Raw genomic sequence first — 25861 nt, forward strand, 5'->3', positions numbered from 1 at the left:
GGGGTCTGCATGGTTGAAATCACCCGCCAGGATGAGAAAAGCATCAGGGTGGGCTGTCTGCTGCTCACTGACCTGCAGGTAGAGCTCATTCAGTGCGTCGCTCCTGTTGTTGTTGCTGGAGCTCGGCGGGATGTACGCAGCTACAAGCAGTATAGCTGTAAACTCCCGTGGCAGGTAAAACGGCCGGCACTTTATAATCATAAGCTCCGCAAGTGGCGAGCAGTGTTTGGAGACCACAGCAGCGTCCCGACACCAAGAGTCATTGATGTAAACACAGAGCCCGCCGCCGCGGGTCTTACCTCCTTCAACCAGGGCTCTGTCCGCTCTGAAACATGTTAGGCGGTCGAGCTGGATGGCGGAGTCATTTGTAACCAGATAGTGTTCAGATCAGCCAAGAAAGCAGAGTTATTTGTCCTGATTACTTTTTTTTCTAACCCGTTTCTGCTTCAAAGCACTGATGGTCATGTTTTGAGAGAGATTGTGGCGGTTCTTAGGAGCCTTACGAAACATGTTGTCTGCTGTATTTTTAGCCAGATGCAGGAAGTCAGTCCGAGCTGGGGGTGGAGGCATTAGTGACGTCATATTAAACTGTTCATCCTTCAGACTTGCTTTCTTTCACAGCAATAAACACAAATATATCTTGGCTGAAATAACACAAATATTTTTTTATACTATACAGATTATATACTATATTCTCTCTCCCGTCCTGTCCTCAGCTTCTTCCTTTGCCGTCTTCTCTTGAAGCCTGGAGAGTGTGTGCTTCATCCTTCAGTGTGAACATGCCGCTCCGCTCCCATGTTAAAATGGCCGACTTCACAGCACAAAAGAACATGTTTACAGCCTCCCATCTCCTCTCTGTTTACAAAGATCAGCTAGTAAAGATGAACACAGCATGCTACAGGTTCCTCTTTGTGCTGCTGCCGCTCTTTGTGCTGCTCCCTGAGCTGGAACGTCTGGAGGTGGTGAGAGGAGAGGAGGTCACAGGCAGATTCAAGTCCAGTCCCACCATCTTCACTGTGGGGGGCTGTGGAGCAGAGGCTCCACGGCTGCTGGCTGAGGATGCAGGAGGTCTACAATACAGGCAGAGCACAATAAATACACAGAGGAAGAGTGGTGTACTAAAATATCCACCTCACTCGTTATACTCTGTTTATAGTCGTATTCATCTTGTGCATTTTTATCACCAACACCTTGCTGCTGTGGAGCTGACTGACTGTTAAAGGTGAACTGTTATCAGTGTAGTATTCTAGTGTGACCCATTTCAGGGTAAGTCTGACCTGGAAGTGGTCGAGCTGCGGGCAGAGTTTGTCCTGTAGCTCCGCTGGGAGGAAGGAGTTGAAGGAAGAGGTGGAAGAGACAGATTGTCCTGTGAGGGGTAATAGAGAGGAGCATTAAAGGGTAAGCTGCTGTGGCTGCATTAGTCCTGCTGTTTGAGCTGCAGGTCATGCAGGACAGCACGCCGTCTGCCTTGTTGTACAGCAGATCCCTCATACGCTCCACCTCTAGCTTCATAAACTTGTGCTCCACCATGCTGTCCTGATAGGTAACCCATGAGTTTAAAATCACAGTGCATACAGCCTTTCTGTCAGGTCGATTCTCAGCTTTGAGGAAAAACTACTTCAGTTTGTTTGCATTCATTTAAGTTGCTATAGGATGTATTGACCTTCCACAGTGACACATGATGGTGATCACAGGTACCTGTTTCCTCTGTCGGACGTTCTTCAGGTTCAAGTCCAGTCCCACCATCTTCACTGTGGGGGGCTGTGGAGCAGAGGCTCCACGGCTGCTGGCTGAGGATGCAGGAGGTCTACAATACAGGCAGAGCACAATAAATATACAGAGGAAGAGTGGTGTACTAAAATATCCACCTCACTCCTTATACTCTGTTTATAGTCGTATTCATCTTGTGCATTTTTATCACCAACACCTTGCAGCTGTGGAGCTGACTGACTGTTAAAGGTGAACTGTTATCAGTGTAGTATTCTAGTGTGACCCATTTCAGGGTAAGTCTGACCTGGAAGTGGTCGAGCTGCGGGCAGAGTTTGTCCTGAAGCTCCGCTGGGTGGAAGGAGTTGAAGGAGGAGGTGGAAGAGACAGATTGTCCTGTGAGGGGTAATAGAGAGGAGCATTAAAGGGTAAGCTGCTGTGGCTGCATTAGTCCTGCTGTTTGAGCTGTTTGAGCCGTTCTGCACCTGCAGGAAGTATTTCTCCAGCGCCGGTCTGACGTCTGGGTTTTTCTCCATGGCCTCATTCAGCATCTTGTCAATAACCTTGTTAAATTCCTTCATCTCTGTCACTTTAATGTCCTTCTCTTCCAAAGTCTCACTCTTGGTTTTTTTGGCTGAGCGGATCTGTTTGGTCAGCTTGGAGCACTGGAAAACAGCAGGACATTACAGAATTAAACATGACTGAGGCAATAGCCAGGGTTCTGTATACACACACACACACACACACACAACACCCCCTGTGTTTACTGCCGCGTCATGAAATGACTTTAGAATAAGCGGTTGATTTTAAACCTGTTTTGTGGCTCTGTCGATTTTCTCCTTCTGAACAGTGATGTCTTTGTTCAGTTTCTCCAGGAGTGTCTGATTTATTCTCATCTTTTCTCCCTCCTCTTGCTCCTCTTGTTGCAGGTTCTGCAGAGTCTTGTTCCTTTCCTGGAAACAGACACACACCCATGAATACACTAAAGCTGAACATGCACATACACAGAGATTCATACAAGATCAATGTCAGGCAGATAGTTTAAACAAGTTTATTTTTGGCTTTCACAGGGGCGCTACATAATACACCCTCTGTATTTCCTGTAGTCTGTAGTATTGTGCAGTGATGGCTGCACAAAAGAGATGCACCTTTAGGCCACATGGTCTGTGGGCGACTTCTACAAAGAAGGGATCTGTGTGCTCCATGGGTGCTGGACTAAGTGTGTAAATGATTGATTCTCTAACTTGGCCCAAAGCATATCCATCACTGTGTTGCAGTGATAATACACTGACTTCCTGGTTACAAACATAATATCGTATCTGATGATTTTGAATGAATTACTATTTACATGACTAAAGTTCTTTTACCTGTCTGTAACAAAATTGTAATTTAACTATTACTGCCTGCTGAATGTTGACCATTATGCTAATGATATATGAGCTAACAAAGTATTTGCATGGTTAAGATCCAGTTAATCCAGAATCAGTCTGAATGTAACCTGAGCCGTCGAAGACTAATTGCTTCGTTCTCAGTGATCTTCTCTACACTGGCTATAAATAACAATAACCTGCATGTCCTGTTGGAGCTCCTGGATCTGTCGTTTGTTATCCTTCAGCTTCACTTCAGCAGCTCTCAGCTGCTCCTCCAGCTTCAACTTCTCCTGATAGTCCGGACCTAAAACAAAAACAAATTACATTGTGGCCAATGACAGCTGCCGCCATCATTTAACAATCAATCAATCAACAAGTATACAGTTGAAGAGGGCTGTCGCTGGTTTACATACTGGATTCTTCAGCTTTGTTGAAAGATTTGCGGTATACAGAGTTAGAGTTGCTGAACAGCTGGTTGGTGTTCTCCAGAGCGCTGTTTTCCTGCTCCAGCTTGTGGATTTTAGCATCCAGCTCATCACCCTTCTGCTTAAGTTCCCCTTTCTCTTGTGCAACCTGGTGAAAAGCACACACAGGTGATGCAAAGGTCTGGAACCATGGTGTGTGCTTCAGTAGACTATGTGTGAAGAGCTCCGACCTTAGTGATGTAGTAAGCCTGTGAGTGCTCCCCCTCCGCCTCAGGACCTGCCTTGGTCAGGGTCACAACCTCAAAACGTTTCTTCATGGTTTCAATCTTGGACAGTTTCTCATTGAGTTCAGCACTGAGATACAATGATTGACATTAAGTGATGTGACAAACCTTTGAGAACTGAGTGATTTGTTTTTTTTTTACCTGAGTCTCTGCCTCTCCTGTTCACCGAGCTTCAGCTGCTGGCTGAGCATTTCTTTGTACACTTTGATCTCATCCTCCCTCTCTTTCATAGCTTTCTGCAGGTTCAGCTTCCTCTTCTCCAAAGACAGCACGCGGTCTGCCTTGTTGTACAGCAGATCCCTCATACGCTCCACCTCTAGCTTCACGAACTTGTGCTCCACCATGCTGTCCTGATAGGGAACCCATGAGTTTAAAATCACAGTGCATACAGCCTTTCTGTCAGGTCGATTCTCAGCTTTGAGGAAAAACTACTTCAGTTTGTTTGCATTCATTTAAGTTGCTATAGGATGTATTGACCTTCCACAGTGACACATGATGGTGATCACAGGTACCTGTTTCCTCTGTCGGACTTTCTTCAGGTCCTTCTCACAGGTACTACAGAACAAGTTGAGCTCCTCCACTTTGTCGGTCAAATCTTTCTTCTGAGCTGCAGACTTCTCCATCTCCTTCTTCTGGCAGCGAATATGAGTCTGCCAGACACCAAGATTTATCTCAGTATATGTCAGAGGTTTATAGAAAAGAAAAGCCAAGTATATTATCAGACTGACCTCAGACTCTTTGAGCATGTCAGTGAGCATCTTAGCTGTGGTTTTTTTCTCCTCTAGGTGTTTGGTCAGCTCAGCAATCTTCACATCCAGCATTTGTTTTGCATCTGATGGAATGTCATCTCCTCGCAGGCGTTCCAGTTTTTTATTCAGTGCATTGTTCCGACTGTCCTGCACAATGAAGGGGACAAACAAATACTGTCAGCATTTGTGTTGCAGAGTGGAGCACAAGACATAGGAAGGCTGGGTAGTGTTTTGCTAAACGTGCCACTTTTCTCAAGATGGTCTGCTGCCTTGTAACTTCCTCCTCCTGTTTTTTGAGCTGGTTATGCAGGCGCACAATGGTGGATTTACTCCTTGAAACTTGCGCAGCAGAATCCTCCTTTTTCATCCTGACAGCCTGCAGGTGCTCTTTATGGTGATACAGCTCTGAGTTGTAGTCACGCAGCTGGATGTCCAACTCCTGGAGTGAAACACAGGCATGGAGTTACAGAGAGGAAATACGTTTCTGCCACCGTGTGACCAAATGTAGCAAACCATAAAAAAACAGATGATCAAAGAGAGGGGCTGCAAAAATACCCAGTGATAAAGAACTGAAAGGGTCCGACAGGCCATCAATGCTCACCTTACTGGCCTGCTCCTCATCTCTGAGGAACTGCTCCATCTGTGCTGCTCTCTCCTCCTCACTGAGGGCAGTCTGAGTCACAACCTTCAGTTTCTCCTCCAGCGCAGCATTGTGGATCTTGGCTTCCTTCAGTCTAAAATACACAGAAACATAAAACAGACATTGTGTAGTACATTACCACAGCTCCAGTCAATATGCACACAGAGCCCTGCTGTGATACACTGACTTGTCGTTGTAGTCCTGGATGTCCTTCTTCATCATGGATATGTGGGACGTCAGCATCTTCACATCAGAGGTTGTTCTCTCTAGGTTACCTTTGCAGCCTTTTAGCTGCAGGACACATGAGAGTCAGCTCACTCGCACTTATAATAATATCAATATGAAGGCAGTTTATTATTAGTCCACATTCAGCACCTCATCCTGCAGCCTGCCAAAGTCACTCTCCTGCCCCTTCAGCTCCTGCCGCAGTTTTACTGCCTGTTTGTTGGCCACCGCTGACTTCCTCTCGGCTTCTTTCCTGTTGTCCCTCTGGATCTCCATCAGGTGCTTCTTCTCTGCAATGGCGGCCTTCTTTTCCCTCAGCTTCTGGTTGGCTTGGGCAAGTTGCTGCAATAATAATTTAAAAGAAAACACTCTCCTGTGTGAATTCACTCTAGAATGAATGACCAGTAGATGTTTAATGTCCCATGCTTTACCAGTGCACACTGCTGCATCTCAGCATCCTGTTGCTTCATGTACTTGATAGTGTTTTCCCACAGGTGGGTAAGCTGCTGTGTCTCCAGGTGAGCCTGCTGCAGATTCTCTGTCACCTTATCCAATGCAAGCTGGTACGACAGCAGAGGGATTTTAATGGGAAACCACAACTGCCATACTAACATTTGTTTACACATACTGTTAGTAATAACACCATGGATGTGCTGTGTTTTTACACATTACCTGGGCTAATTTTGTCTCAGTCTTCTCTTTATCGAGTGCTTTGAGCTTTTCATTGGCCTCCACAGACTTCTTGTCTATCGCCAGAATGAGCGACTGCAGCAGGGGAGGTTAGACAGCTGTTAGCCAATGATAACTCAAAGCTGTAAGTGCTGCAGAAGAGAGATGTTTTCATCTCTTTACCTTGATCCTCTGCTCATCTTGCTGAGCGTATTTGTTGATGGCCATCGTGTCCTCATATTTGCCTGCTGACTCCTCCAAAAAGCAATCCATTGTCTGCTGGTCCCAGTTCATCTGCTGCCTGAACTCCTCCAGCTTCTGTTTGGCCTTGAAAAGGTTGTTCTGGGGATACAGACACATGTTGTTGTGGCATCACAATCTATAGCTACTTCTCTTTTCTATTTTTTTTTATTCATGAAAGGCTCTGACCTCCAGCGTGTTTCTCCTCTCTCCTAAGGAGCTGAGCTCATTCTCCATCTTAGCCGTGTCCTGAATCAGACGGCTAGTCTCTCTCTCCGCGAGGGCTGTCAGGTGTTTCTCTAACTCTATCTCTCTCTCCTTTGCCTCACACAGAGCCTAGACAACACAAATAACACACACTGCATAACCCACCACAAAACAAACACATCACAACTCATAGATACAATACTGACCTCAGTGTTTTCCAGCTCTTCTTTAATATTCTTTAGGTAATTGGCCATGTTCTTCTTTTGTTCCTTGTTTTTCTCCAGTTTGTCTTCCAGTTGTGCCCGCTCTATCTCTTTTCTACAAATCTGTTGACATCATCGTGAAACAGCACACACAGTGAATCAAAATTCAGATACCGAAAACTGATGTGCAATACCATTAAGAAAACGCAATCTAAAGTGTAAATACATACATATCTGTCACTTAACAAGACAAAAAGATTCAAATGTCACATTTTATTTGGAAATTTCAGCTGTGCCTGGATTTTACAGGTGCTCTTAAATATTTAAAATAATGAATTGAACAGTGACCCTGGTGTCACTGCAGGAGGACAGTGTGCACAACCTGCGCTCAGTCAAATCGTTAAGGCTGTTCCATACTCTATGAGAACAGAGAACTCGCTCAAAGTTCGTTTCGGCACGGAGGTACCATACTCCGCCAGACGTGTGTGCATACGGGCCTCCTACGCAGCGCACGTCACACACAAAAGTTGACAATGCAGTTGTATTGCAAATTGTGAGCACAGTCGTGGTTACCTGGCCTAACGAGCTGATAATGTTCAGGGAAGAGTACAACATGACAATAGATAGAAGATCAGTGTAGCTGACTGTAGCAGACCTCTGGTCTGTGTGAGTTTAACTCTGTCAACGTGTGGATGACTGTCTGCAATACTGGGATTAGTTTTTATCGCCACCTTTTGGACAGACACTCTCTCTGTGCGCCGTGTTTCTCCTTCCAGGAGCTGTTTGACAGCTGCTCATCTAAACTGTCCATCGTAGTTGTACTTCCTCCTTCTGTCTGTGCGTTCTGCACCTGAAGAAGCTCTTGCGCTTCTCCACATTCATCACGCCCACAATACATTCCGACCAATCACAGCATGGTTGACGCACAGCCTTGAGAGAAAAAGTTCTGCCCGGGCCATGCGTCCGAGAGCGCTGCACAACGGGCGGTCCGAGAGAAAAATGACGTCATTTTGTGGGTTTGGGGGTTCTGTGTTCTCGTGGAGTATGTACAAACCTCATCAACGGTTTGTGTTTCAACATTATTCTTCAGGGGGTAATTTTAAACACCCAAAAACAAACAGAGAAAAGGAAGCTAAACAGTCCGTGTCATTAAACATGTTAATAAGTTTCCTTACCTCCTCCAGTAAGGCTTTGTTTTCAGCGTTGAGCTCGGGGAGAGCATAACGGCTATCCCACCCCACTTCAGCCAAAACTGGGCCGAGGACTTCAGAGATATTAGTTTCCATTTTAACACCGCGCCTGACAAGTGCTATGGAAAGCAATAACGCGGTCATTCTTAGCAATATCTCTTCACTCCTTCTATACGGCGTCTCTGTGCTGGTTGCTAGGGCTCAGGTCTGTTGTCAGTCGCCCCTAGCAACCACACATTCGGCATGTCGCCACAAGGAGGCAGCGCGAGACCAGAAGTAATGCTTCCGGTCAGCTTGTAAAATACATTTAAAGTTAATAATAAAGCCAATCAGGTTTTTAGATGTGACTCAATGGGAAACCCAGCGAGTCTATTAGAAGTAGAATGATCTCAGCTTCAGGTGGCATCTAAAATACTTTAACATTTAAGCACACAGAGGCCTCAACTTTAAAGATACCAAATTGAAACATTTATTTTATCTTTATACATTTGTGTTTAAACAAACTGCATTATGCTTAAAAAAATTACAATCAATGTTTTATACTGACTTGTCACACAAATGTATCATAAAACAAAACCACACTAGTATTAAAATTAATTATTTAAAGAACATCCCCTCCCCAGCAAACCCTTGTGTTAACATTACAATTCAAGTTTGCCAATTTAGGTGTTTTTGAGCCCAGCATCCATGAACCATGTGGGTCAAGATGGCGACTCCTCTCTTAATTGGCTTCAGTGCAAACACAAGCCCAATACTTTAGATAAAAGTTCCAAACCATCAAAGTTGACCACAAAGAGATATATATATATGTACAAACACATATATTCTCTATATATAAAGTCTCTGTTGTGTAAAATATTCAGTCCTGAGGGTTGAAAAGGCAACATAATTCTCAGTTCAGTGCGGTCTTCTTCTCCTCCCTTTATTCTCCCGCCGTTTGAAACCTTATGTGGATGTTCCTTCAGTGAGAGCAGCCCTTTAAACTGCTGTGCTTCTGGTCCCGATGTGTGGCCGTGCAAATTCCACAAAGTCATCAATAAGGACGGGCCACGCTCCTGTTAAAGAAACAGACTCTTGTATTATTGGTTCACAATATTATCATGGATAATAAATGATCGCAGTAAAAGCTCTTTTGACGTAAGCCACCCACACACCTTCCTCATCATAATTTGACATGTCATCTGTGATCATTGTGCTGAAGTCTAGTAAGAGATTCCAGGTGTCCTTAGGAATCGATCTTTTGTGGTGCTCCTGAAAGAGACATAAAGCAAAGCTTATAAATCATAAGGATTAGTCCCATGATTACATCACCTCAAGTTTGTTTAACTCACAACTAAAAACTTGTTCCACAACTCCAAGAACTTGAATCTTCCAGCCAATACTAAATTCCAATATGCAATTGCCATCTCTAAATCTGTAATTAAAAAAAACACACACACACAAATGAATAAAGAAATAAATGGAATTAAGAAAAGAATAGCTGTGAATGAGCAATAAGCAATAACATGAGTACTGAAAGATTCTTACCCAAACCTTTCTGGCCAGGATTTTTGGCAAAATTAAATGTAAACTGGTAAAAGTCCTTAAATTTTCCTTGGTCCTTTAACTCCTGCTCCATCTTTGGCAGCTGAGCTTTTAACTTCTCTATGCTGTCACACCTGTGGAAGCATTACATCACACAATTTTGTACATACACAGTACCACTGACTTATGTGACATCTTCCAAAAACATCCTGTAACTTCTACTAGGGAACTTTTAGCAGCAAACTTATAATACACATGATTTCATATTGTTAACAAGATAGAATAGATCTATATGTATAGGTAAACAAATGTATATAAAGATAGAAGCTAGCGTTACGGTACATAAGCAATGCTTTTTTTTTTTAACCATGTTACTCTGAGTGTGTGTTGTGAATGTTGTGAATGTTGTGCTGCTTGTAAAGAAACAAGCCGAATTTGTGGCTGAGGTGGCAAAATGTCACTGAGTTTACAGAGATGCACCAGAAAAAGGATTTGTTAAGAGTCATCTGACCTTGGGGTGAGTGCTGACTGCACCTTTTTTTCCACTAGTTCTCTACACACCCAGTTCACCATTCTGTGTGACAGGTATGGTATTGGAACAGTGGGATATTTTGTTACACTTCTGAGCCAGCAGTGGAGGCAGTCACAGTAAAGAATGGCTGTGACAAAAAAACCTACACAAGCCAACTGACACACCAGCACACCCCTGATTACATGACCCAAGAATGCCTGTAAAAGCACACTCATACTTGTTTTGTTTGTGAAAGAGTGAAGATAGGCATACACAGCATGAGCAGGTGGCCTTCATAGCAGCATTAAAGTGCAAAATCTGTGAAAGAGGTTATTTACCTCAAGCCCACTGTAAACAGATCTTAGTGGGTTTTTTTGTCCAGGCACTTAAGTAACCAACAAGCCTGCATTAATGCCATTATTAATATAACTGAAAGTATTGTAATCCATCTCACTCGCTCTTTATACATATTTACATCAACTTCCAACAATTTGAATTATGGTTGTCCTCTTAATTGTGAGTATATAACGTTTGAATGGTTGAATTTGGTGAAGAATGGAAGAACAGTTTGTTTCCCCCCTTCATCGTTACCCCTGTTCTGCCATGCCATCCATGAACTCCTGTTTTGAGAACTCGCATTGGGTTGCTGCCCTGAACTTCCAGGCTATAAGGAGGACACTTATACTGGTCGGGTCCAAACCCAGGTCATCACAGAACTGCTGGATCCCATCGATGCCTATCTTGTTGTCATCATGAGGATCTGCATATAAGAGCACAAAGAGTCATTTGATTGACAAGTGATTCAGGGACAACTTTTACATTTGTAAAATGTAACTTGTACATTTAAAAGTGTATTACAAAATGAACATTTGCACACAGTATTGTAGTGATGCATTTCCTACCTCTGTATCTGTTGTAGAGCTGTTCAAGCCTCTTCTTGTCTAAAGCTCCCTTTAAATTTGAAACGTAGAGCTCTGGGTTTTGGAAAAACTTATCTGTGGCAACATCTAGTTTCCAGTCATTCTGCGACAGGCAAGTCACCGCAATCTTCTCATTGGATTGTGTGAAAATCATAAACTGACGAACTTTATCCTTCTGTGAGGACTTCAGCTTGACAGTGCAGTTGGCATAATGTAAACAGGAATGGTTTAACTTATAACAGCTTATTGAGACTGGTATGAGAGTGCAAAAGATGTAATGGTGCAAGACAGTTGGCGTAATGTACAGTCCATGATTGGTTTAAGTTACAGCAGCTTATATGAGACTGGATGACATGACTAAGGTGCAAGCGAATACACAGGGTAAAGTGCCTGGTGCAAAGAGTTCCTTTTTGTTAAAGTGGCTGGTACAAAGAGTTCCTATGTTGGTGGGGGGGGGGGGGGGGTCAGGGAAGGGGGGTCAGGGAAGGGGGAGAAAGTGGGGCACAGCAGGGAGAGAGTTCAGCTTCCTGACAGCCTGGTGGATGAAGCTGTCCCTCAGTCTGCTGGTCCTGGCCCGGAGGCTGCGCAGTCTCTTTCCTGATGGCAGCAGACTAAAGAAGCGGTGTGAAGGGTGGGTGGGGTCTCCTGTGATGCGGAGGGCCTTTCGGGTGAGACGGCTGTCGTAGAGGTCTTGGAGGGAGGGGAGAGGGACGCCGGTGATCCTCTCAGCTGCTCTCACTATGCGATGAAGCGTCTTCCTGCAGGTGGCGGTGCAGGCTCCGTACCACACAGTGATGCAGCTGGACAGGATGCTCTGAACAGCCCCTCTGTAGAAGGTGCACAGGATGGAGGGAGGGGCTCTGGCTCTTTTGAGCTTGCAGAGGAAGTAGAGGCGCTGCTGTGCCTTCTTGGTCAGGGATGCAGTGTTGTTAGTCCAGGAGAGGTCCTCAGTGATGTGCACACCCAGGAACTTGGTGCTGCTCACCTGCTCCACAGCAGCACCGTCGATGGTCAGAGGGGTGTGCTCACTGTGTGCTCTCCTGTAGTCCACAACCATCTCCTTTGTCTTCTCCACATTCAGGGAGAGGTTGTGGTCTCTGCACCACTCGGCCAGAAGGTGCACCTCATTCCTGTAGTTTGTTTCATCTCCACCGGAGATGAGACCCACCACAGTTGTGTCGTCCGCAAACTTCACAAAGATGTTGTTGTTGTGTGTTGGCGTGCAGTCATGGGTCAGCAGAGTGAAGAGGAGGGGGCTCAGCACACATCCTTGGGGAGCCCCGGTGTTCATTGTGATGGTGCTGGATGTGTTTCTGCCGACCCGCACTGTCTGAGGTCTCCCGGTGAGGAAGTCCAGCAGCCAGTTGCACAGCAAGGAGTTCAGCCCCAGCTGGTCCAGTTTGTTGATGAGCTGCTGTGGGATGATGGTGTTGAATGCTGAGCTGAAGTCTATGAACAGCATTCGAACATATGAGTCTTTATTTTCCAGGGCTGTGTGGAGTGCTGTGGAAACAGCATCATCGGTTGACCGGTTGGGCCGATATGCAAACTGGAATGGGTCCAGGGAGGGAGGGAGGGCCGTCTTGATGTGTTTCATGACTAACCGTTCAAAGCACTTCATGATGATGGGTGTGAGTGCTACTGGATGGTAGTCATTGAAGCAGGCGGGGGTGGACTTCTTTGGCACAGGGATGATCGTGGTGGCTTTGAAGCAGGTGGGGACAACAGCCTGGCTCAGTGAGATGTTGAAGATGTCTGTAAACACCTCAGCGAGCTCCTCAGCACAGTCTCTGAGCACACGGCCAGGTATGTTGTCAGGACCAGGAGCTTTGCGTGCGTTGATCTGGCTGAGAGATGTCCTCACGCTGGCTCGGGACAGGGAAAATACCTGGTCAGTGGGAGAGGGTGTGATCTTTTGTGCAGGGGTGCTGTTGAGTGCTTCAAAGCGTCCAAAGAAGTCATTCAGCTGGTTCAGCAGAGAGCTGTTGCTGTCACAGGTCCGTGGAGGGGGCTTGTAGTCCGTGATGGTCTGTATCCCCCGCCACAGGCTCCGGGTGTCTCTGCTGTCGCTGAAGTGGTGGGCAACCCTCCTGGAGTACTGCCTCTTCGCCTTCCTGATGCCACGGGACAGGTCAGCTCTGGCTAACCTTAGGCTGGTCTCGTTGCCTCTTCTGAAGGCAGCGTTCCTGGCCCTCAGCAGCCTGTAGACCTCCCCTGTCAGCCATGGTTTCTGACTGGCTCGAATGCTGACTGTCCTGGTTTCAGTTACATCATCAATACATTTGGTGATGTATGCAGTGACAGTCTCTGAGTACTCCTGGAGGTCAGTGCAGTTGTTGTGGGTTGCAGCCTGCTTAAACACATCCCAGTCTGTTGTGCTGAAACAGTCCTGTAAAGCTCCTGTGGCTCCCTCCGGCCACACTCTCACTTCTTTTCGGACTGGTTTGGCAACTTTTACCAGTGGTCTGTATGCTGGCATTAACATAACAGTAATGTGATCAGAGGCTCCGAGGTGGGGGAGGGGGAGGGCTTTGTAAGCGCCTCTCTGGGTGGTGTAAACATTGTCCAGTGTGTTGTTACCACGGGTTGGAAAGTCTATGTGTTTGTGAATTTTTGGAAACACAGTCTTGGGGTCTGCATGGTTGAAATCACCCGCCAGGATGAGAAAAGCATCAGGGTGGGCTGTCTGCTGCTCACTGACCTGCAGGTAGAGCTCATTCAGTGCGTCGCTCCTGTTGTTGTTGCTGGAGCTCGGCGGGATGTACGCAGCTACAAGCAGTATAGCTGTAAACTCCCGTGGCAGGTAAAACGGCCGGCACTTTATAATCATAAGCTCCGCAAGTGGCGAGCAGTGTTTGGAGACCACAGCAGCGTCCCGACACCAAGAGTCATTGATGTAAACACAGAGCCCGCCGCCGCGGGTCTTACCTCCTTCAACCAGGGCTCTGTCCGCTCTCCCAGATAGCAAAATTATTATGGCCCACATTTGGGCCAAAACTGGCTTGCCATTTTGGTAAAGTTTTGGCACGGCACATGGCCCCATTTTGGCCCAAAATAGGAATGCCAAAATTATAACCAAAGGAAGCCAAAATCAACCCTAAACCTGCCAAAAACCCACTATGGAACTCCAAAACATAGCCATAACTGCCCCCCAAAACTCCCAAAATCCCAAATTCAGCCAAAGATTAGCCAAAAGTTACCCAGAATGAAACCATAACTATGCCATATGACTTATTCATTTATTTATTTATTTACATTATATCTTAGCACTCTATGCTCATAAAGTTATATTGTGAAATTATAGGCTATGGTGTCTATTTGTAGAAAAAAAAAGATTCAGTTTCACCACAAGTCATTTTTATTATTAATAGTAATAAACATATAACATTAATAATCAATAAACATATATATTTTTTTACTTATTCTTTTTTTTTAAACCTCACCACAAATACAAAGCATCCTTTCTTTCCTCCCTCCTTCCCTATCCCTAGCCCAGTAAAACCAGCACTGCTGTGATGTCTGCGTCCGTGGCAGCGGCGCAGGCGGGGTTTCTTCTCACAGCATCTGAAAGTCAGACACACACAAACAAAGACAAAACAAACTGAATTACTCAATTTGTTATATAAGTAGCTACAACACCAATGACAAGTGAATAGTGAAAAGTGGAAGTAAACATAAGTAAATAAGCAAATTCATTTGGAGAGAAAAATGCACTGTAAGGAAAAAAGAACATCGGAGTGCAGGGCAGCAGTGAAACTATTACAGTGATGAAACTTACCAATGATAACAGCTGTCATCTTTTGGCAGGGTCATTTTTCATGGCCCTCTTTAGAATCTGAAAAACTGTGTCTTTGAGGGTGGCACCCCCAACCAATCCAAGAGTTGTAGCCTAAGGAGAGCAATGGAAAATTACTATAATTATTTTTAAATCACATACATTATTGCATTACTTTACCTTAAAGAGCTCAAATGTACTCACCAATACTGTCTTTATTTGTGGACAGGCGTCCACAAATTCTTCTAAGGGCTCTTGTTTTGCCACTGAGTGCAAGCCATTACGCACTGAAAACAAAAGGGAAAACAAATTAGAAATAATTTGTTTTATTGCAGATAAACACAAACCGAACCTGTGGAAGCTTGATCCTGCTTGTGTGTCACCGGAGCTGTACAGAGTTGCGGCACTTTGTGTGTGTGACAGAGAGAGAGGAGAGAGAGAGAACATGAAGGGGTGTTAGCCGTTAGCTCGCTTGCGTACATAAGCTAACGTCGGCTGTGTTAACAGCAACAAGTCTGTAAATGAAATATTTCAACAGAATAAAATAACCGAATGTTAGTAAGTATCAATGTAATATTTAATCTACAATTATGTATTATATGACGTAGTACCTGTTAAAGTCTTATGCATACAGTTAAAACACCTCAGTGTCTACTGCCTAAACTTTAACTTTGAAGTTTACATTTGAACTGTTTCCGCAACACACCAAAACTGAAAGAAAAAGCGAAATTAACGTTTAAACGGTTATCCACATGAAAATCTTGCCCTGTTTTCCCTGTAGTTGTGTAGTTACTGGTAATATTTGAAGATAGTAACATGCACTTACCCTCTTCAGTGAATGTGCTGGAGAAACTGAAGAAGAAGGGCGTCTTTCTCTGAGTAGCTGTTGAAATTTCCCGGGCTTCTGTCAGTCTTTTGGCTTGCCAGAAAGATGCCAAAATGCAACCCGAATACGTCACGATGCTTTCCCGCTCTTTACACATTCTTTGGGTTGACTTGACATATGCCATAACTCAGCCATATGATGGAATACCGTTGGCGCCTTTTGATGTATTAAGGTAAGCCATAACTACACCACAATGAAGCCAAATGCCAGGGTTTTGGCAAACCAGACATATGCCATAACTCGTGTCTTTTATGGTAATCCATAACCATGCCAACGTTTGGCCAAAGCCTTTATGCTGTGCCAAAACACAACCAAAAAATGCCAGATGTATGCCAAGCCACAGCCAAAAAGTTTGCTATCTGGGCTGAAACATGTTAGGCGGTCGAGCTGGATGGCGGAGTCATTTGTAACCAGATAGTGTTCAGATCAGCCAAGAAAGCAGAGTTATTTGTCCTGATTACTTTTTTTTCTAACCCGTTTCTGCTTCAAAGCACTGATGGTCATGTTTTGAGAGAGATTGTGGCGGTTCTTAGGAGCCTTACGAAACATGTTGTCTGCTGTATTTTTAGCCAGATGCAGGAAGTCAGTCCGAGCTGGGGGTGGAGGCATTAGTGACGTCATATTAAACTGTTCATCCTTCAGACTTGCTTTCTTTCACAGCAATAAACACAAATATCTCTTGGCTGAAATAACACAAATATTTTTTTATACTATACAGATTATATACTATATTCTCTCTCCCGTCCTGTCCTCAGCTTCTTCCTTTGCCGTCTTCTCTTGAAGCCTGGAGAGTGTGTGCTTCATCCTTCAGTGTGAACATGCCGCTCCGCTCCCATGTTAAAATGGCCGACTTCACAGCACAAAAGAACATGTTTACAGCCTCCCATCTCCTCTCTGTTTACAAAGATCAGCTAGTAAAGATGAACACAGCATGCTACAGGTTCCTCTTTGTGCTGCTGCCGCTCTTTGTGCTGCTCCCTGAGCTGGAACGTCTGGAGGTGGTGAGAGGAGAGGAGGTCACAGGCAGATTCAAGTCCAGTCCCACCATCTTCACTGTGGGGGGCTGTGGAGCAGAGGCTCCACGGCTGCTGGCTGAGGATGCAGGAGGTCTACAATACAGGCAGAGCACAATAAATACACAGAGGAAGAGTGGTGTACTAAAATATCCACCTCACTCCTTATACTCTGTTTATAGTCGTATTCATCTTGTGCATTTTTATCACCAACACCTTGCTGCTGTGGAGCTGACTGACTGTTAAAGGTGAACTGTTATCAGTGTAGTATTCTAGTGTGACCCATTTCAGGGTAAGTCTGACCTGGAAGTGGTCGAGCTGCGGGCAGAGTTTGTCCTGTAGCTCCGCTGGGAGGAAGGAGTTGAAGGAAGAGGTGGAAGAGACAGATTGTCCTGTGAGGGGTAATAGAGAGGAGCATTAAAGGGTAAGCTGCTGTGGCTGCATTAGTCCTGCTGTTTGAGCTGCAGGTCATGCAGGACAGCACGCCGTCTGCCTTGTTGTACAGCAGATCCCTCATACGCTCCACCTCTAGCTTCATAAACTTGTGCTCCACCATGCTGTCCTGATAGGGAACCCATGAGTTTAAAATCACAGTGCATACAGCCTTTCTGTCAGGTCGATTCTCAGCTTTGAGGAAAAACTACTTCAGTTTGTTTGCATTCATTTAAGTTGCTATAGGATGTATTGACCTTCCACAGTGACACATGATGGTGATCACAGGTACCTGTTTCCTCTGTCGGACGTTCTTCAGGTTCAAGTCCAGTCCCACCATCTTCACTGTGGGGGGGCTGTGGAGCAGAGGCTCCACGGCTGCTGGCTGAGGATGCAGGAGGTCTACAATACAGGCAGAGCACAATAAATATACAGAGGAAGAGTGGTGTACTAAAATATCCACCTCACTCCTTATACTCTGTTTATAGTCGTATTCATCTTGTGCATTTTTATCACCAACACCTTGCAGCTGTGGAGCTGACTGACTGTTAAAGGTGAACTGTTATCAGTGTAGTATTCTAGTGTGACCCATTTCAGGGTAAGTCTGACCTGGAAGTGGTCGAGCTGCGGGCAGAGTTTGTCCTGTAGCTCCGCTGGGAGGAAGGAGTTGAAGGAAGAGGTGGAAGAGACAGATTGTCCTGTGAGGGGTAATAGAGAGGAGCATTAAAGGGTAAGCTGCTGTGGCTGCATTAGTCCTGCTGTTTGAGCTGTTTGAGCCGTTCTGCACCTGCAGGAAGTATTTCTCCAGCGCCGGTCTGACGTCTGGGTTTTTCTCCATGGCCTCATTCAGCATCTTGTCAATAACCTTGTTAAATTCCTTCATCTCTGTCACTTTAATGTCCTTCTCTTCCAAAGTCTCACTCTTGGTTTTTTTGGCTGAGCGGATCTGTTTGGTCAGCTTGGAGCACTGGAAAACAGCAGGACATTACAGAATTAAACATGACTGAGGCAATAGCCAGGGTTCTGTATACACACACACACACACACAACACCCCCTGTGTTTACTGCCGCGTCATGAAATGACTTTAGAATAAGCGGTTGATTTTAAACCTGTTTTGTGGCTCTGTCGATTTTCTCCTTCTGAACAGTGATGTCTTTGTTCAGTTTCTCCAGGAGTGTCTGATTTATTCTCATCTTTTCTCCCTCCTCTTGCTCCTCTTGTTGCAGGTTCTGCAGAGTCTTGTTCCTTTCCTGGAAACAGACACACACCCATGAATACACTAAAGCTGAACATGCACATACACAGAGATTCATACAAGATCAATGTCAGGCAGATAGTTTAAACAAGTTTATTTTTGGCTTTCACAGGGGCGCTACATAATACACCCTCTGTATTTCCTGTAGTCTGTAGTATTGTGCAGTGATGGCTGCACAAAAGAGATGCACCTTTAGGCCACATGGTCTGTGGGCGACTTCTACAAAGAAGGGATCTGTGTGCTCCATGGGTGCTGGACTAAGTGTGTAAATGATTGATTCTCTAACTTGGCCCAAAGCATATCCATCACTGTGTTGCAGTGATAATACACTGACTTCCTGGTTACAAACATAATATCGTATCTGATGATTTTGAATGAATTACTATTTACATGACTAAAGTTCTTTTACCTGTCTGTAACAAAATTGTAATTTAACTATTACTGCCTGCTGAATGTTGACCATTATGCTAATGATATATGAGCTAACAAAGTATTTGCATGGTTAAGATCCAGTTAATCCAGAATCAGTCTGAATGTAACCTGAGCCGTCGAAGACTAATTGCTTCGTTCTCAGTGATCTTCTCTACACTGGCTATAAATAACAATAACCTGCATGTCCTGTTGGAGCTCCTGGATCTGTCGTTTGTTATCCTTCAGCTTCACTTCAGCAGCTCTCAGCTGCTCCTCCAGCTTCAACTTCTCCTGATAGTCCGGACCTAAAACGAAAACAAATTACATTGTGGCCAATGACAGCTGCCGCCATCATTTAACAATCAATCAATCAACAAGTATACAGTTGAAGAGGGCTGTCGCTGGTTTACATACTGGATTCTTCAGCTTTGTTGAAAGATTTGCGGTATACAGAGTTAGAGTTGCTGAACAGCTGGTTGGTGTTCTCCAGAGCGCTGTTTTCCTGCTCCAGCTTGTGGATTTTAGCATCCAGCTCATCACCCTTCTGCTTAAGTTCCCCTTTCTCTTGTGCAACCTGGTGAAAAGCACACACAGGTGATGCAAAGGTCTGGAACCATGGTGTGTGCTTCAGTAGACTATGTGTGAAGAGCTCCGACCTTAGTGATGTAGTAAGCCTGTGAGTGCTCCCCCTCCGCCTCAGGACCTGCCTTGGTCAGGGTCACAACCTCAAAACGTTTCTTCATGGTTTCAATCTTGGACAGTTTCTCATTGAGTTCAGCACTGAGATACAATGATTGACATTAAGTGATGTGACAAACCTTTGAGAACTGAGTGATTTGTTTTTTTTTTACCTGAGTCTCTGCCTCTCCTGTTCACCGAGCTTCAGCTGCTGGCTGAGCATTTCTTTGTACACTTTGATCTCATCCTCCCTCTCTTTCATAGCTTTCTGCAGGTTCAGCTTCCTCTTCTCCAAAGACAGCACGCGGTCTGCCTTGTTGTACAGCAGATCCCTCATACGCTCCACCTCTAGCTTCACGAACTTGTGCTCCACCATGCTGTCCTGATAGGGAACCCATGAGTTTAAAATCACAGTGCATACAGCCTTTCTGTCAGGTCGATTCTCAGCTTTGAGGAAAAACTACTTCAGTTTGTTTGCATTCATTTAAGTTGCTATAGGATGTATTGACCTTCCACAGTGACACATGATGGTGATCACAGGTACCTGTTTCCTCTGTCGGACTTTCTTCAGGTCCTTCTCACAGGTACTACAGAACAAGTTGAGCTCCTCCACTTTGTCGGTCAAATCTTTCTTCTGAGCTGCAGACTTCTCCATCTCCTTCTTCTGGCAGCGAATATGAGTCTGCCAGACACCAAGATTTATCTCAGTATATGTCAGAGGTTTATAGAAAAGAAAAGCCAAGTATATTATCAGACTGACCTCAGACTCTTTGAGCATGTCAGTGAGCATCTTAGCTGTGGTTTTTTTCTCCTCTAGGTGTTTGGTCAGCTCAGCAATCTTCACATCCAGCATTTGTTTTGCATCTGATGGAATGTCATCTCCTCGCAGGCGTTCCAGTTTTTTATTCAGTGCATTGTTCCGACTGTCCTGCACAATGAAGGGGACAAACAAATACTGTCAGCATTTGTGTTGCAGAGTGGAGCACAAGACATAGGAAGGCTGGGTAGTGTTTTGCTAAACGTGCCACTTTTCTCAAGATGGTCTGCTGCCTTGTAACTTCCTCCTCCTGTTTTTTGAGCTGGTTATGCAGGCGCACAATGGTGGATTTACTCCTTGAAACTTGCGCAGCAGAATCCTCCTTTTTCATCCTGACAGCCTGCAGGTGCTCTTTATGGTGATACAGCTCTGAGTTGTAGTCACGCAGCTGGATGTCCAACTCCTGGAGTGAAACACAGGCATGGAGTTACAGAGAGGAAATAAGTTTCTGCCACCGTGTGACCAAATGTAGCAAACCATAAAAAAACAGATGATCAAAGAGAGGGGCTGCAAAAATACCCAGTGATAAAGAACTGAAAGGGTCCGACAGGCCATCAATGCTCACCTTACTGGCCTGCTCCTCATCTCTGAGGAACTGCTCCATCTGTGCTGCTCTCTCCTCCTCACTGAGGGCAGTCTGAGTCACAACCTTCAGTTTCTCCTCCAGCGCAGCATTGTGGATCTTGGCTTCCTTCAGTCTAAAATACACAGAAACATAAAACAGACATTGTGTAGTACATTACCACAGCTCCAGTCAATATGCACACAGAGCCCTGCTGTGATACACTGACTTGTCGTTGTAGTCCTGGATGTCCTTCTTCATCATGGATATGTGGGACGTCAGCATCTTCACATCAGAGGTTGTTCTCTCTAGGTTACCTTTGCAGCCTTTTAGCTGCAGGACACATGAGAGTCAGCTCACTCGCACTTATAATAATATCAATATGAAGGCAGTTTATTATTAGTCCACATTCAGCACCTCATCCTGCAGCCTGCCAAAGTCACTCTCCTGCCCCTTCAGCTCCTGCCGCAGTTTTACTGCCTGTTTGTTGGCCACCGCTGACTTCCTCTCGGCTTCTTTCCTGTTGTCCCTCTGGATCTCCATCAGGTGCTTCTTCTCTGCAATGGCGGCCTTCTTTTCCCTCAGCTTCTGGTTGGCTTGGGCAAGTTGCTGCAATAATAATTTAAAAGAAAACACTCTCCTGTGTGAATTCACTCTAGAATGAATGACCAGTAGATGTTTAATGTCCCATGCTTTACCAGTGCACACTGCTGCATCTCAGCATCCTGTTGCTTCATGTACTTGATAGTGTTTTCCCACAGGTGGGTAAGCTGCTGTGTCTCCAGGTGAGCCTGCTGCAGATTCTCTGTCACCTTATCCAATGCAAGCTGGTACGACAGCAGAGGGATTTTAATGGGAAACCACAACTGCCATACTAACATTTGTTTACACATACTGTTAGTAATAACACCATGGATGTGCTGTGTTTTTACACATTACCTGGGCTAATTTTGTCTCAGTCTTCTCTTTATCGAGTGCTTTGAGCTTTTCATTGGCCTCCACAGACTTCTTGTCTATCGCCAGAATGAGCGACTGCAGCAGGGGAGGTTAGACAGCTGTTAGCCAATGATAACTCAAAGCTGTAAGTGCTGCAGAAGAGAGATGTTTTCATCTCTTTACCTTGATCCTCTGCTCATCTTGCTGAGCGTATTTGTTGATGGCCATCGTGTCCTCATATTTGCCTGCTGACTCCTCCAAAAAGCAATCCATTGTCTGCTGGTCCCAGTTCATCTGCTGCCTGAACTCCTCCAGCTTCTGTTTGGCCTTGAAAAGGTTGTTCTGGGGATACAGACACATGTTGTTGTGGCATCACAATCTATAGCTACTTCTCTTTTCTATTTTTTTTATTCATGAAAGGCTCTGACCTCCAGCGTGTTTCTCCTCTCTCCTAAGGAGCTGAGCTCATTCTCCATCTTAGCCGTGTCCTGAATCAGACGGCTAGTCTCTCTCTCCGCGAGGGCTGTCAGGTGTTTCTCTAACTCTATCTCTCTCTCCTTTGCCTCACACAGAGCCTAGACAACACAAATAACACACACTGCATAACCCACCACAAAACAAACACATCACAACTCATAGATACAATACTGACCTCAGTGTTTTCCAGCTCTTCTTTAATATTCTTTAGGTAATTGGCCATGTTCTTCTTTTGTTCCTTGTTTTTCTCCAGTTTGTCTTCCAGTTGTGCCCGCTCTATCTCTTTTCTACAAATCTGTTGACATCATCGTGAAACAGCACACACAGTGAATCAAAATTCAGATACCGAAAACTGATGTGCAATACCATTAAGAAAACGCAATCTAAAGTGTAAATACATACATATCTGTCACTTAACAAGACAAAAAGATTCAAATGTCACATTTTATTTGGAAATTTCAGCTGTGCCTGGATTTTACAGGTGCTCTTAAATATTTAAAATAATGAATTGAACAGTGACCCTGGTGTCACTGCAGGAGGACAGTGTGCACAACCTGCGCTCAGTCAAATCGTTAAGGCTGTTCCATACTCTACGAGAACAGAGAACTCGCTCAAAGTTCGTTTCGGCACGGAGGTACCATACTCCGCCAGACGTGTGTGCATACGGGCCTCCTACGCAGCGCACGTCACACACAAAAGTTGACAATGCAGTTGTATTGCAAATTGTGAGCACAGTCGTGGTTACCTGGCCTAACGAGCTGATAATGTTCAGGGAAGAGTACAACATGACAATAGATAGAAGATCAGTGTAGCTGACTGTAGCAGACCTCTGGTCTGTGTGAGTTTAACTCTGTCAACGTGTGGATGACTGTCTGCAATACTGGGATTAGTTTTTATCGCCACCTTTTGGACAGACACTCTCTCTGTGCGCCGTGTTTCTCCTTCCAGGAGCTGTTTGACAGCTGCTCATCTAAACTGTCCATCGTAGTTGTACTTCCTCCTTCTGTCTGTGCGTTCTGCACCTGAAGAAGCTCTTGCGCTTCTCCACATTCATCACGCCCACAATACATTCCGACCAATCACAGCATGGTTGACGCACAGCCTTGAGAGAAAAAGTTCTGCCCGGGCCATGCGTCCGAGAGCGCTGCACAACGGGCGGTCCGAGAGAAAAATGACGTCATTTTGTGGGTTTGGGGGTTCTGTGTTCTCGTGGAGTATGTACAAACCTCATCAACGGTTTGTGTTTCAACATTATTCTTCAGGGGGTAATTTTAAACACCCAAAAACAAACAGAGAAAAGGAAGCTAAACAGTCCGTGTCATTAAACATGTTAATAAGTTTCCTTACCTCCTCCAGTAAGGCTTTGTTTTCAGCGTTGAGCTCGGGGAGAGCATAACGGCTATCCCACCCCACTTCAGCCAAAACTGGGCCGAGGACTTCAGAGATATTAGTTTCCATTTTAACACCGCGCCTGACAAGTGCTATGGAAAGCAATAACGCGGTCATTCTTAGCAATATCTCTTCACTCCTTCTATACGGCGTCTCTGTGCTGGTTGCTAGGGCTCAGGTCTGTTGTCAGTCGCCCCTAGCAACCACACATTCGGCATGTCGCCACAAGGAGGCAGCGCGAGACCAGAAGTAATGCTTCCGGTCAGCTTGTAAAATACATTTAAAGTTAATAATAAAGCCAATCAGGTTTTTAGATGTGACTCAATGGGAAACCCAGCGAGTCTATTAGAAGTAGAATGATCTCAGCTTCAGGTGGCATCTAAAATACTTTAACATTTAAGCACACAGAGGCCTCAACTTTAAAGATACCAAATTGAAACATTTATTTTATCTTTATACATTTGTGTTTAAACAAACTGCATTATGCTTAAAAAAATTACAATCAATGTTTTATACTGACTTGTCACACAAATGTATCATAAAACAAAACCACACTAGTATTAAAATTAATTATTTAAAGAACATCCCCTCCCCAGCAAACCCTTGTGTTAACATTACAATTCAAGTTTGCCAATTTAGGTGTTTTTGAGCCCAGCATCCATGAACCATGTGGGTCAAGATGGCGACTCCTCTCTTAATTGGCTTCAGTGCAAACACAAGCCCAATACTTTAGATAAAAGTTCCAAACCATCAAAGTTGACCACAAAGAGATATATATATATGTACAAACACATATATTCTCTATATATAAAGTCTCTGTTGTGTAAAATATTCAGTCCTGAGGGTTGAAAAGGCAACATAATTCTCAGTTCAGTGCGGTCTTCTTCTCCTCCCTTTATTCTCCCGCCGTTTGAAACCTTATGTGGATGTTCCTTCAGTGAGAGCAGCCCTTTAAACTGCTGTGCTTCTGGTCCCGATGTGTGGCCGTGCAAATTCCACAAAGTCATCAATAAGGACGGGCCACGCTCCTGTTAAAGAAACAGACTCTTGTATTATTGGTTCACAATATTATCATGGATAATAAATGATCGCAGTAAAAGCTCTTTTGACGTAAGCCACCCACACACCTTCCTCATCATAATTTGACATGTCATCTGTGATCATTGTGCTGAAGTCTAGTAAGAGATTCCAGGTGTCCTTAGGAATCGATCTTTTGTGGTGCTCCTGAAAGAGACATAAAGCAAAGCTTATAAATCATAAGGATTAGTCCCATGATTACATCACCTCAAGTTTGTTTAACTCACAACTAAAAACTTGTTCCACAACTCCAAGAACTTGAATCTTCCAGCCAATACTAAATTCCAATATGCAATTGCCATCTCTAAATCTGTAATTAAAAAACACACACACACACAAATGAATAAAGAAATAAATGGAATTAAGAAAAGAATAGCTGTGAATGAGCAATAAGCAATAACATGAGTACTGAAAGATTCTTACCCAAACCTTTCTGGCCAGGATTTTTGGCAAAATTAAATGTAAACTGGTAAAAGTCCTTAAATTTTCCTTGGTCCTTTAACTCCTGCTCCATCTTTGGCAGCTGAGCTTTTAACTTCTCTATGCTGTCACACCTGTGGAAGCATTACATCACACAATTTTGTACATACACAGTACCACTGACTTATGTGACATCTTCCAAAAACATCCTGTAACTTCTACTAGGGAACTTTTAGCAGCAAACTTATAATACACATGATTTCATATTGTTAACAAGATAGAATAGATCTATATGTATAGGTAAACAAATGTATATAAAGATAGAAGCTAGCGTTACGGTACATAAGCAATGCTTTTTTTTTTTAACCATGTTACTCTGAGTGTGTGTTGTGAATGTTGTGAATGTTGTGCTGCTTGTAAAGAAACAAGCCGAATTTGTGGCTGAGGTGGCAAAATGTCACTGAGTTTACAGAGATGCACCAGAAAAAGGATTTGTTAAGAGTCATCTGACCTTGGGGTGAGTGCTGACTGCACCTTTTTTTCCACTAGTTCTCTACACACCCAGTTCACCATTCTGTGTGACAGGTATGGTATTGGAACAGTGGGATATTTTGTTACACTTCTGAGCCAGCAGTGGAGGCAGTCACAGTAAAGAATGGCTGTGACAAAAAAACCTACACAAGCCAACTGACACACCAGCACACCCCTGATTACATGACCCAAGAATGCCTGTAAAAGCACACTCATACTTGTTTTGTTTGTGAAAGAGTGAAGATAGGCATACACAGCATGAGCAGGTGGCCTTCATAGCAGCATTAAAGTGCAAAATCTGTGAAAGAGGTTATTTACCTCAAGCCCACTGTAAACA

The 25861-nt window shown here is 44.5% G+C and overlaps 4 protein-coding genes across 4 annotated transcripts; all 4 read right to left on the reverse strand.

Moving 5' to 3' along the window:
- Window positions 1-266: 266 nt before the first annotated feature.
- LOC114430257 (coiled-coil domain-containing protein 39-like) lies at window positions 267-8111 on the reverse strand. The gene is made up of 20 exons (XM_028398581.1): window positions 7895-8111; window positions 6723-6842; window positions 6499-6645; window positions 6253-6411; window positions 6073-6165; window positions 5832-5960; window positions 5551-5742; window positions 5363-5466; window positions 5137-5269; window positions 4780-4974; window positions 4515-4682; window positions 4299-4436; window positions 3928-4136; window positions 3733-3856; window positions 3491-3650; window positions 3275-3381; window positions 2520-2660; window positions 2193-2372; window positions 2015-2103; window positions 267-1070 (listed from the first exon to the last, which is right to left on the reverse strand). Exons 1-20 carry the CDS (start codon window positions 8051-8053, stop codon window positions 896-898), a joined length of 2922 nt encoding a protein of 973 aa, XP_028254382.1. The 5' UTR covers window positions 8054-8111; the 3' UTR covers window positions 267-895.
- Window positions 8112-8354: 243 nt separating this feature from the next.
- Window positions 8355-11073, reverse strand: LOC114430258 (DCN1-like protein 1). The gene is made up of 6 exons (XM_028398582.1): window positions 10847-11073; window positions 10536-10704; window positions 9437-9567; window positions 9241-9323; window positions 9064-9160; window positions 8355-8964 (listed from the first exon to the last, which is right to left on the reverse strand). Exons 1-6 carry the CDS (start codon window positions 11016-11018, stop codon window positions 8888-8890), a joined length of 729 nt encoding a protein of 242 aa, XP_028254383.1. The 5' UTR covers window positions 11019-11073; the 3' UTR covers window positions 8355-8887.
- Window positions 11074-14289: 3216 nt separating this feature from the next.
- On the reverse strand, window positions 14290-23671 carry LOC114430255 (coiled-coil domain-containing protein 39-like). Its single transcript, XM_028398578.1, has 23 exons — window positions 23455-23671; window positions 22283-22402; window positions 22059-22205; window positions 21814-21972; window positions 21634-21726; window positions 21393-21521; window positions 21112-21303; window positions 20924-21027; window positions 20698-20830; window positions 20341-20535; window positions 20076-20243; window positions 19860-19997; window positions 19489-19697; window positions 19294-19417; window positions 19052-19211; window positions 18836-18942; window positions 18081-18221; window positions 17758-17937; window positions 17580-17668; window positions 15466-16634; window positions 14844-14926; window positions 14643-14753; window positions 14290-14428 (listed from the first exon to the last, which is right to left on the reverse strand). The coding sequence occupies exons 1-20, from the start codon at window positions 23611-23613 to the stop codon at window positions 16460-16462; spliced, it is 2922 nt and encodes a 973-aa protein (XP_028254379.1). The 5' UTR covers window positions 23614-23671; the 3' UTR covers window positions 14290-14428; window positions 14643-14753; window positions 14844-14926; window positions 15466-16459.
- Window positions 23672-23914: 243 nt separating this feature from the next.
- Window positions 23915-25339, reverse strand: LOC114430256 (DCN1-like protein 1). Its single transcript, XM_028398579.1, has 4 exons — window positions 24997-25339; window positions 24801-24883; window positions 24624-24720; window positions 23915-24524 (listed from the first exon to the last, which is right to left on the reverse strand). The coding sequence occupies exons 1-4, from the start codon at window positions 25085-25087 to the stop codon at window positions 24448-24450; spliced, it is 348 nt and encodes a 115-aa protein (XP_028254380.1). The 5' UTR covers window positions 25088-25339; the 3' UTR covers window positions 23915-24447.
- Between the last annotated feature and the right edge of the window lie 522 nt (window positions 25340-25861).

The sequence above is a fragment of the Parambassis ranga genome, unplaced genomic scaffold (genome assembly GCF_900634625.1).
Source record: "Parambassis ranga unplaced genomic scaffold, fParRan2.1 scaffold_227_arrow_ctg1, whole genome shotgun sequence".
NCBI lineage: Eukaryota > Metazoa > Chordata > Actinopteri > Ambassidae > Parambassis > Parambassis ranga.